We start from the raw sequence: 12,550 nt of genomic DNA on the forward strand, positions 1-12,550 counted from the left end.
GCGATGCCATCTTCCAACAAATGGATGTGACAGGCTGCCACTGGAGCCGGAGAATTACCCACGAGAAAATGTATATTTTTTCCACCTGATGAGGGATCTGCGCGAAGGATAAGAAACATTTCGACCTTTAACGGGAGGAGCGCATTCAACAGTGCGCCGTGCGGAGCTGCCGAAAGCTGCGCTGTTAAGGAGGAGTGAGTGAATCCATCGACAGGCGAGGACAACACGCTTCTCTAGACAAATAATGATATTACTACAGTTTAATCAGCCAGAGTTTTTGAGGAGTTGGTGCTGAATAATGTGATTTTTACGCACAGAGCAAACGGATGACGCGCAGGTCCAGCAACAAACGCGCTTCGTGACGCGCTCGACTGACATCTTCATTTCAAGGGAAGTTTTTTTTTTTTTTTTTTTTTTTTTTTTTAAATCGTGCGTCTGCCTGCTGTCGTCTCAACTTTTACGACCTTGCTGGTAGTGAAGCCAGATGAGAAAGCAGAGGAGCGGGAGGTGGTTGACTCGACATGCCTGAGCCGTCGGGGCATCAGGGGGCGCTGGCTGGAGCTCCCCAACGCGCCTGAATCCCAGTTGAGTTGATTGTTTGCTTGGAGGGGAGGGGGGCTGGCAGGTGACCAGAGGTCGATAATGCCGAAAAATAGGGAGAAATTCAACCCGGACCCGTCCATCCACATATCCAAGATGAATGTGATCATCCCGTTTTCACCAGATGTGCCCTGCGATAGCAACGGCCAGCGGATGTGGTGGGCTTTCCTCGCCTCCTCCATGGTCACTTTCTTTGGGGGTCTCTTCATTATCCTCCTGTGGAGAACTCTCAAGTACCTGTGGACTGTGTGCTGCCACTGCAACGCCAAAAAGAAGGTTCGTATGTCAGGTCAATTCACAAAGCAGTAAAATTCAGCACAGGCGGTTTTGTATAACAGCCACAGCGTGACAACGGTGAGTCCAGCCAGTTTGATTTATGAAATGGGCTTGTAATTAAATCTGTGTTAAGGCCCATTCGACAGAGACCACAGTGCATGGCTGTGGATAATGAACTCTGCTATTCCTGGCTTAATGTCACATACAGTAACGGTGAGAAAAGCATTTCACTCCTGGAAAAGGCAGGGGAGGAGCGTTAAAGGAGACAAGTGATGCTGACACTTGTTGGTAGTCTCACATTAGATTCTACCTGAAAATGCACAGATTTTAGTTTGGGGAAAAAATGAGCTCTAAATACTGAAAATATTATGTGTGTTAAAATGTGAGATTTTGCTCCTGCTCCAATTAACTGAAGCTCCAGCTGTGTACTGCACACACACAAAAAAAATCCTGCAACAATGTCCTGGTTGCTCTGAGTAATACCCCAGCCGACCAGTTCGAAGTATTAGTCAGAGTTTCCCTTGTGGATCATCCACTGAAACAACTTGAAGAGATGTTGCTAAATGTCAACAATATCCTTTTTATTGATCTTCATAATGTATCTGAATTCACAAAAGCAGAAATGATTACTTCCACCCCTCTAGAAAACTTGTGTATAGTTTAGCCTGTGGAGGACACACACAGAGACTCTGTCTGATGTGTGTCTGGATGTTTATGTGGAGGTTACAACTTCAAAGGGTCTCATATTCTTATTCTGATGGTACCTACATTAATCAGACTCCATCCAAACAGTTGTCAACTGTATCTTTTTTTTGGTACCAGATAAAGTTTGTACCCTTGTTCGTATGCTGAAGGACAAAGATGGACTGTCTGATTAGAGCATCAGAGATGGAGTGTTTTGTTCTAATGTATGTGCATTCTTATTCTCAGACAAGGCAGAGGAGCAACGGCTGCATGCTGCTGACCTTTTAAAGGGGAGACGTCTGTATCTTCCCCTTGTTTTGCTGGAAGCTAGTTATAATTAAAGGTGCCGCTTACAATTTGGTGATTAATGTGTGCAGTGTTCCTATCGCTGAATTAGGTAACACAATCTCCATTGACACCCCCCCCCCCCCCATGTAATTATATGAATGTCCTTGTAGTTACAGAGGTGGAAGCTGGGTGTCTGTGATCACAAGCACAGCTAGTGATGCTCGTTCCATCACTTAGCAGGTATCTGCAGGTAGTTTTCAAAGGATGCTGATTGGTTGAAAGTACAATTTACAGCTTTAAAGGCTATGCAGGATTATCATGACATCATGTTTTTGTGAGGATCCGGGTGCTTTCGAAGAAAGTGTCTGCTTAAATTGTTAGAGAACCATATTGCATATTGCAAGCGCAAGCGTAATGTATATACAGTACATTGAACTTTAAAAACAGATAAAAGCAAAAAAATTCATCTTACATCTGAGAGACATTTCAGTTCAGTATTTAGCGTGTTCGGTTAGTGTTCAGCTCCATAGAACAGAAATACATCTGTGAAAGCAAATCAGGATGAGGCTGTCCATTTCTATTCTTGTGTGTGAGAATGTAAGAGTGCAGTCAGATTGTGTTTTTATTTTTTTTTTTGTTCAAATTTTTTGCCAAGGGAAGCTGGTGAGCTCCACCAACCTGTTGTGCGACTCTGTGGGAGTTAGCCAGAAAGGGGTCATCCCTTCACTTCCAATCTCCCTCCCTCTGTGCCTCTTGCTCTCCTGGCATTCATTTCATAACTCCTGACCTGTCTTACTCTCACCCTCTTTTTCTCACCCAAGAATCAACCTTCCTCCAAAGTGTCAGAAATGCAGAGTCAGGCGCATACCGTATGTGCTATATGAATCAGTACTTTTGTTGCTAAGCAACTAGCAAGCAAAGGATTTCATTATAAGAGTAAATCTCTGTTATGCAGTTGTCTCGGCCGTGAGATGTGGTGGCAGGTTGTGCCGGAGGAACACCTCCCCTCCCAGTCTGTGCATGTCATTAGCAGCCCAAACATGGAGCTCTCACTGCATTGTTTGTAGATTGGAGTTGATATCTATTTCCTACTTTTCCTACTTTTCTTGATTTGCAGTTTGTTTTGCTCCTCTGCAGGGCGTTCGCTGCCCAGGTCTGCTCTAACAGTCTGAGACCGAGCCTCCCTCTCAATGACTGTGAGGGTAATCGATAACACTCGTCATTTGGGAGGTTCTGATAAATGGCAGCTATTATCTGTCTAGGAGGAAGAAAGGAATTGCGTTCATTGTAAATGGCACTGTACTCACAATGGGAGGCTGACGAGCTGTGGCAGATCCTCAGTCATGACTCGGTGTGCAAGTTTCATTGTTGATTCAGTTTGTGTGGAGAAGAGCTGATGGAGGATTCAGAGCCCTCCGATGTATCACTGATGAATCACTGGCCAATATGTTGCTGGTGAAGGTACACAGTTTCTGTAAGGAGAAGGTTTTAGAACTTTGGATGTACAACTTTTCCTTCAACACCAACCTAATGTGTCCTAATGGATTGTTACTTTGCACCAAATATGTAAGGTCAAAATTATGATGAGTCATAATATATAGAGGGGGTGAACACAGTGGTCCGTTATGTCTTCACTTTACGGTCTTTAGTTTGCATGTGGTCCAGCACGGGATTTAAAAGGAGTGCTACTATATGAGGGCAAATTAAAACATTCAAGTATTAAATGCTAGTGTAAACAAACCTATCTGCAGTACAGTACATCACTACTGTAAGTGGGAATATTGCATCATCAGTGCTGATATATAAGTATTGACTACTGTGTGTTGCTGTGTCCCGATTTACTGTGTCCCCATAATGATAAAAATGACTTCTTGTCTAATATTTGTGTAGCGAGAAGAGTCTCAGTCATCCTGGTCATTTTCATTCAGAGGGTTGAAGCAAGGCAAGGCAACTGGACTTGTAGAATGTTCTTGAAGATGTTTCGCTGCTCCTCCAAGCAACTGATGAAGCTGTCTACAAGCCTAGTCACCTTGCTTCAACCCTTTGAATATATTGTGAAGGTTAAAAGTGCCCAAAGACTCCAGATTACAGATTCAGAAGGTAAATATAAATGCACTTGGTGCTGAAATGCAACATTTAGTTAATCTTTGCTGTTTCAGCCAGTTTGCTGTGTGCACCTTCTGGCAGTGACTCAGAGTCCTTGAATGTGTCAGGTGCATTGGGTGGGGTTGTGATTGGAGGATTCAGATGGAGAGCCACTCTCATGGTACTTTTAAGTGCTGTCTGAAATATTGTAATTGTGAGATGAGTGCTTATGATCAAACAGAGGTAATTACAAGTCAGAAAGTTGGAATAGCTGAGTGGCACTTTGCTGTTGTCATACAACAGAAACATGTACACGGACACAAAATGGCAACAGGTCGAGCAGCGTGCATACTAATGCAGCTCCATCAGGTTGGTATACTGTGTTTAATGCTATATTCTCTTATAGAAATTAATAAAAATAGAAGAATATTGTTTCTATTAGTGTCAGCAAAGTGCTTGAACACAGCGCACACACCAGCTTAAACTTAAAAGGACAAGCACTTGAAGTCACTGTACATTATTTGAGAAGTAGACCCTCAGCCCTTTTGCAGTATTCTCTGCAAATTAGCTTGCCAGTCTTCTTGGTAAAGAAAGGAAATGCATTCATTATAATGTCTGTTTAATTGGCTGTGTAATTAGTTCAGCAAGTATTAGCCACTCACATTGCATAATATAAGCAGCATGCTGCAGCTTGGCTGTCGTTCCACCATCTGGAATCCAACAGGTCTCAGATTTAACACAAATGTTAAACATCTCGACAGTGTCATGTTGTGCAGCAGCTTTTTGTCAATCAGATAGACAGGTGAGAGGTGTTTTTTGTTTTTTTAAATATCTCTATTTTATTCATCCTGATGTTTTCTGAATTTAGTGGTGGGCTGAAAAGGCTGTAACATAGGATTCTGTGCCATATGTGATACAGGAAATCATTATTTGACACAGCTGTAATCCATTCTGAGATATTTCAGGCATGCCTGGCTTCATTATTAACATGATTCATATTAATACATGTTTAAATAATTGATTCATTTTAGGAGAAATTGTGTCACAAGCCACATGTTCTATTCTGGCTTAATGTGCTCCCTTTTGACAAACGATCCTGCTGGATCCTGAGAATAAGCTAGCAGTGTTGATCAATGACTTCATGTTATCAGAGAGACTTGATTTAGGTGAGATGTGAAATCTAAATTTGGAGACTCCAACCACTGATCAAAATGACAAAGAGAAGATGCGCCGTAATGACTGCATGTTCTTTTCTGGCTCCTGTCACCATTAAAATGTATCTAATCTATTATTTTTTATTAAAATAAGGTCCATTGAAGACTTTAAACCTCACTTCAGCTATACACTTAATGATCATAAATGACTCAATGCCACGCAGGAAGGAATTAGAGATTGTAAATGTCAAAAACACAGTGCTTCAGCTTCACACTGAAGGCATCTTCCTGCGCGTGACCTTAAGATGAAATCATCTTCCTGACCCTTTCAAAGAATAATTAGACAGTGTTATGTCATGAATCACAACTCATTAATCTTTGAACTCTGCTTTTACTGGCATTAAAAACATCACGGCCAATGTGTTTAGATTTGGTCATTAATTGGTGGCGGGGGGAACAGCATGGCGCCAATTAAGCCTACTTAATGGCTATCAGTACCCTCAACACAGTCTGTGTCACTTCATTCATTAAAGCAGGGTCATGCACTGTCACTTGAATTCCCCTTTAATTATGTTAAGCCTAAAGTTATCCATAGTTAAGGGTGTGGCTCTCTTACGTGACCATGTCATCTTCCCACCTCAGCTCCACTCACACAGAGTTAGGTGCTACCAAAATGATGACAGCCAGTGGCTTCAAACTGAGCGTCAGGAGACCTGAAGAAATCATTATTCATCTGTATTTACAAATGTCAAGACTTACCTGACCTAAACATAAAGCTTATTTTGTGCATTTCCAGAATAGCTAGGAAATATAGATATTACTACTGCTGTTAAAATACAGCTTAAGCTGTTGACTGGCGAGGCAAGCTGTATTTTTTTTCCTTTTGAGTCTCTAGTCTGATCCACTCACCCTGATCTCCTTAAGGGGATTCAAAAGTGAGATTTGACTTAAATTCCTCTAGAGGCTCTCTTTAAAGGCCGGCTAGGAAAAAAAAAAAAAAAAAACTTTTTCAAAATAAATGATGTAACCCCTAGTTTGTTTCTTTGTGTTAAGTAGCTGCTCTTAATATCCGTTTAATATATCAAAGGACTCTGCAGTGTTCTCTGAATAAAACTAAATGGTGTACTTCATATGTACGTAATGGAAAACACAGTGTCTGTCTGAAAAACAGTTTCTACAGCTTCACAGAGTTTTCCTCCCTGTATGTTGTTGGCTGCATTAGGTACTAAGTGAACTGGACATGTTATTGTAGTGTTATCAGGTTAGCTGCAGGGCTCTGGAGAGGCTGTAGGAAGTGTAACATGGTCTGATGGTGGTCTGCTAGTCTCTGACTAATGGCTCCCAGCATGATTACAGTTTTTTGTGCAGCCAACTATAATGTGGATGATTGAAAATGTGTGGGGCCTTTGGGTGGGCTGAGACCATTTTTACTTGAACACTTGTAAAATTTACACAAGCAGTGTGTCTAAATTAACCTTCTGTAGTCACTTAAGACTAAATACGCTATTACATTTTAAATGTAAATGAATGCACACTATATATGCTGAGCTCTAGATGAGCTTCTTTAATTAATCCTGAGCTCATACTCTGCCATTGTGAAATGTTAAATGTGTTTTAGGGTTGTAAAGTTGATCTTAAGGCCTTAAATAACTCAACTGTGGACAACAATGCTCTAGAGCATTTTGAATGCTGCATTTACATTTTAATGAAGTATTGGTCTTTTTTTTAAGGGGACACTTTGTGCAATTGCTAGCTGGCTGTGACATCATGTAATACCACTCTATACCACAACATGGGATAATGAGTCAAAGTCAAGTCTGCCATGAACCCATCATGAGAAAGTGGAGCCGTCCTGAGAGAAAGAAACACATAATGTAGACATTGAAGAGAAAATCCTACTAAGAAACAACAAAGCACAAAGCACAGAGAAGGGCTTTAGAGTTTCTTTAAACAATCATTGTCCCATACACACTGGTGCTTTTAAAAAGTATGTAGTCAGGATATGAAACCCTGAGACATGAAGCCAGCAGGGTGTTTATCCGTCTTTACTTTCTGACTCTCCTGCTCTGAAGCACTAAACCTCAATACCATTGATTTCTGAAGACATGAATCTTTGAAAAATGAAAAGCTGCCCAGTAATCTTCTAACAGCTGCACTGTATTCAGCAACATTGCTCACACAGAGGCACTGGATGCAGTTTCCAGGCGTGGATTAATAGCCGTTTGAGTTTTAGTGAGTATTTATGGCAGCAATGTCTGTGTTGACTGTAATGAAGAAAATGTCACCCACTTGGACCATAATGGAGGAGGAGTTATATCAGACTTCAGCTGCATGGACAGTACTTGTTAGTGGGATGAAGTTGTTGTTAGTTTGCAGCTCATTTCCCTCTGTTGGGACACAGTGTTAGCAGTGACCTGGGTTTGTGTGCTGTGAACCTTATTCATCTATCCATCCATTCATTTATGTCAGTGGTGCTGCACCCTCCACAGCTTTACAAAGATTTATGGTGGCGCAAAGGCACAGCACATGTTGCATGCCAGGAGTTCTTTGAAGCTGGCTGTCATAGTACAGAGGCACACAATAGTCCATTCTGCATCTGGGAAATGCAGCACGCTGAGGCAGTGCGCATAAACACCACAACAGCAAAAATAAAATAAGTGTGGCAATAGTGGACAAGTGGGACATGTAAACACACACATTAGGTGTAGCTGTACGAGAGAGTGATTAGTGACACCATGAAGGTAAAAGAGGAGGAGCAGGATGTTGGGGTAAAGAGTGAGTTGTGGTAGCCCTCAAGACTGTGGGGTGTTTCATCAGGGAGCACAGCTAACCTCTGCATCCTGTCTCGATTTCCTGCTCTGTGAATCATGCCAGTCCCAGCAGACAGACAGACAGACGGAGAGGCAGAAAGACAGGCAGAAAGGCAGGCAGCCCACTCAGTGAAGCAGAAACACCAGGAGCTCAGTGGCTGCCATGGATACACTCCTGGAGTCTCTCTGCTGCTCTCTCTCTCCCTCTCTGTATGTTTACTGTATGCATGTGTTGAAGCATGTGCTCCAGGTTCATTCTGGAGGCATTGAGCATGATCGCTATATTACAAGTTTATTAATAGTGGATTTTTTCCTAATTTTGCATAGGTGACTGACATAATAAGTGTAGGGTTGCTGTGGAAGGTGATACTTTGTTGTTCACACAAATGATGTTTTAAAAACTCTAATCAAAAATAGACTAACTGCAGTTTTCTACATGAAGTCTGACCTTTTTTTGATTTCCTTTCAGGAGGTCCATCGAATCACCACAGGCGATGGCATCAAGCGTGCAGACAAGGATGAAGCGGCGGCCAGCGAGGTGGGCTGGATGACCTCTGTGAAAGACTGGGCTGGGGTCATGATATCAGCTCAGACACTGACAGGAAGAGTCCTGGTGAGTCCCTACCCTACCACCATCCTTTGGCTTTACTATTTCTGAGCTACTTCAGCCTACACATAGCAGGTCCATCGGTTAAGACGTCAGTTAGATAAAGTGTGACAGGCAACCATAATCAGCCTCAAACTTCCACCTGAAAGCCAGGCACACTCAGGTTGAACTCCTTTGTGGTACCATTATATTTTTTCTATTGTAGAATATTTATTACAATCACAACACATGAGGAGTTTACAAATTAGGCGTGCCCAAATTTATTTTTGCTTGTCCAGCACACATATCCATATATTATCTGTCAGACAGGGAGATAGACAAAACAAAGGAAGGACGACAAAGTGCAGAGATTTAGAGTGTATTAAGGTCATATACCCCATAATGTACTCAGATAGCAGGGAGAATGCAAAAAGGAGGACAGGGGAGGGGGCTATGTAGAGTTTACCACTTGGTTAGCTGAAGTGGTTGCCATGGTGCTTGGTGTGTCTGTTGACAGTGGAGAACATAAGCCTTATCATCTTCTAACCTGAGCAAACCCATGTGAGGACACGGTGGTTTTTCTGTGTTGGTTTCATAAGGGTGGGTTTGTTTGTGACGATTCAGCTGTAGCTGCTTAGCATTGCAAGAAGACTGAGGTGTGGTGAAATGGCATGAGTGGGGAGCACTATGCCAAGGCTTACCGCAGTGCTCAGGGCCTGATTCCACTTTCTCCCACCCAACCCCCCCTTTAAATGTGTTGCGGCATCTCCAGTTGGCTTAGTGTGCTGAGGTTGTTAATCATGAATGCAGGACACTCAACTATTATGGCATGATTGGGAATATTAATGGACCACCTGGACCATGTTTGTGGGATAAAAACAGCAGAAAATAGAGCTACTGATGAAGGATGAGAGGATGATTTGAAGAACTGCCAAATGACGTCTTTATAAAGATGTCAAGTCCTTTGGTCACAAAGTGAGCATGAAAAAAGGCATGAAAATTATCCATTTCTGTTCCTTGTTGACTCGGTGTGTGCCTCTGTAAGCTTCTGCAAACACAAACACAACTTTTTTTTTTTTTGGACACATTTTGTACATCTTCCTCCAAATGTCATATGAAACTGAACTCAAGCGCTCAAGTCGCTGCTGATGGAATGTTGACAGCAACGTATTGCTAACAGAGGTGTGACATTGGCTTTACTTCCATCCTGTGTTTCCTTGTTTTTCTTTGAAACACCAACGCTTCCCTTAACTGAGTGTGTGTGTTCAAGTGCTCTGTCTCAATGATGGCTTGACACACAACTGTTTAGCGAGTGCTCGTCTGTAACCATGGCAACTGCAGCTTACCTAAACATGGCAGATGTGTGTTTTCTATTTCAGCCTTTTTAGGGGCACATTAAAACCTATTTCCAGGCCATCTGAGAGGGAATTTTACTGGGGAGTGGTAGCAAGGGAGGGCTTAAAAGGGCAAAGACTCTGTGTGTGTGTGTATTTGTATTCTATAAAACCTTGCTTTCCTCTTTCCTCTTAAAATATTCTGAAAACTCCATGGTATTGTTTTTCTTATCTATTTTATATGTGCAACTCTCGTTAATAAGAGCCAGTAGAGGCTGAATCAATTGATTTTTTGCACTTACCTTTTCAGGAATATCTGGCCTAGCCCACACAAATAGGTATTTTTAGAAACTGTATTACCTCCTCTATCATGTAAAACAGACTACAGAAGCATTCAAATGCCTTTTGGAGGCATAGGGCATGTGAGTCAAAATACATGCCTTCCAAATCATTTGTCTAATTCTAATACTTAGTCCAGAATGCATATACTTTCATTTTTAAATGCACAAACTTCACCATGTTTATACCTAGCATCTACATGACTCATTTTAGTACTAAAATGGATGAAACATTTCAATTTTTAATAGATTATGCATCAGGAAGTCTCACCTGCAGGATGCCTGCAACATTTTGCAATTTTGATGTAGATGTAGATGTAGATTGGGTCGTTTCAGTTCATGTCTGAACCTGGACTCAGCTAAATATGTGTGGGATCACTGTGCTGAATGTTTACCTCTGATGGTAAATGTTGAGAGACTGACAGGTGCAGGCTGCCCTGTGGAAGGCCCAGAGGCCCAGCATTCATTTGCCCGGCTGGCCTCACGTCTCAGCAGATTGTAAAAGATCAAACCTCTCCTTTAGGGCCATTTGATTAGCAGGGAGGACACTTCCCGATGACCTTTCAGTCTGTAAAGGTTTATCTGCAGGAGATCAGTGCTCTGCTCTTTAAGCACTCAAATAAAACAGGAAAAGCAAGGCCCCATGTTTGCTTTCAGATTCCAGGTCAGCAGCATGCTGTATGTAAGAACATGGTTTCCTCCAGATTGGGGACACAGAAGGATCCCATCTGTCAGTTTATGCATTATTGCATTTCCCCTCCCCCGAGTGCACTTTTTGCATCATACAAGACCACCCTCCCTATTCATCACAAATGTCATCACGTTGCTGTTTGCTGGCGTCAAAACAAACACTTTGGGGCCTGAACAGGTGGCTGCAGTTTGTACCTGCGCCAAATAAAACTGCAGGTCTAACCTGTAATGTCAAGCATTTACTTCCTGTTCACTCAAAATGTCATGGTCAAGAAAGAGTGTATGTCAGTGGTGCTGGGTTATCTCACAGGTATGTGAGATAGTGAGGCAAAAAATGTGATTTCTCTTAAACAGTGGGACCCTGCTGAGTGACAATTATCCTACGTGTGCTTGGATCTAGAGGTCAACAGGCTGAGATGTCATAAAGCTACTATTCTGGCCAGAGAGAGGTTTTCTATTAATGGAAACACAGAGATGCTCTTTGGCACTATTGAGTTTGTAGTCTTTGCCCCCTAACCTCTGTCACAGTCAGCAGTTAAACAGCCAGTGGTATTACAAGTCGGACTTGGATGAATTTTCCGATTGCTTTGCATGGCTGTTAAACACACAGCTGTTTTTCGTCTCCCTTAGCTACCACAAAGGCTAATCAGAAAGTCAGAACTACTCATGATTCCCAATTATAATTATTTATAATATATATGTATTTATTATTAATTATAATAGTTTAGCATGCTAACTAGCTAGTACCAACCTGAAGCTTTGTATCACACTGGTTTGTACCACCATGTGGTAGTCTCTAATTTGTTTGCCCCATCCTGCACCTCTACAGGTTAAATTCACCTCTAATCTCATCGTCACTAGCTTGTCAAACAAAAAGTGCTAACCCTTCAGAGCCTTTAGACTAACAGGGGTCAACGTGTGGAGGAAGTCCTGTTGGGTGACAGGGTGAAGAAGTCATCGTCTGACTTTGATGGCTGTCATCCCGAGCAGCTGTAGAGGCTAAAAAGGAGCTCTGAAGAAATAATAGGTGGGCCAGAGGGGCATTTTCATCAGATGTACAAACTCACCTCCTACCTCTCTGAGAGACTCATGAGCAGCAGCAATGGAACCACTACATGGAAAAGCTTTTTGTCTGATGAGAGTCAAAAAAAGGAAAGAGGGAGAGAGAGAGAGAGAGAGAGAGAGGGAGGAGTAAACATTTTTTGTGGGGACTTGCTCTCTTCACTCTGACGATTTTAGTGCTGCCGCAGCAGAAATGGTCAAGGCCATTTGTTAATGATAGGAGCACTTATTCTATACATCACTGAGAATTCAGTTTAGTGCCATTTTATTACCACACGTTCTTGTTCGTGCTCAGCTCTGTATGAAAGGACACACATGGCATTCGCTGTACGTGGCCTTTTCTTGACTTTCCCAGTTGCCTTTTGGCTTCGGATCGGGGCGTCAGTGTTGTTATGTGTAACGGATATTCTTTCAACACGCCTGTGGCCTTGTGGCAAAGACAGGACTCTGTTTGCCACCTGTGGACTCTGGTGCCAGCAGGGTTGTGTGTGACTTTCACCGCACCCAGCACAACAGAGCGAACAACGTGGCTGCGTCACTCAGCTCTCTGAACGCCTCTAACTAAGTCTGACGCTATTTTCGGTGCAAGCAGCTGCCAGGCCTGTTTTGTCAGGCCCCTCCAGGAGGGAACAATGCCATGTGA

General features: G+C 42.5%; 1 protein-coding gene across 2 annotated transcripts in view; it reads left to right on the forward strand.

The window, feature by feature from the left end:
* The first annotated feature begins 11 nt into the window (after nucleotides 1–11).
* Nucleotides 12–12,550, forward strand: part of LOC114451567 (calcium-activated potassium channel subunit alpha-1-like) — a 62,165-nt gene continuing 49,626 nt past the window's right edge. For both annotated transcript variants that reach the window (XM_028430305.1, XM_028430306.1), the window contains exons 1-2: nucleotides 12–876; nucleotides 8,367–8,510. In XM_028430305.1, the coding sequence (XP_028286106.1) occupies nucleotides 643–876; nucleotides 8,367–8,510 (378 nt within the window). In that variant the 5' untranslated portion in view covers nucleotides 12–642. The remainder of the gene's footprint in view (nucleotides 877–8,366; nucleotides 8,511–12,550) is intronic.

Source organism: Parambassis ranga, chromosome 19, assembly GCF_900634625.1.
Source record: "Parambassis ranga chromosome 19, fParRan2.1, whole genome shotgun sequence".
Classification (NCBI taxonomy): Eukaryota; Metazoa; Chordata; class Actinopteri; family Ambassidae; genus Parambassis; species Parambassis ranga.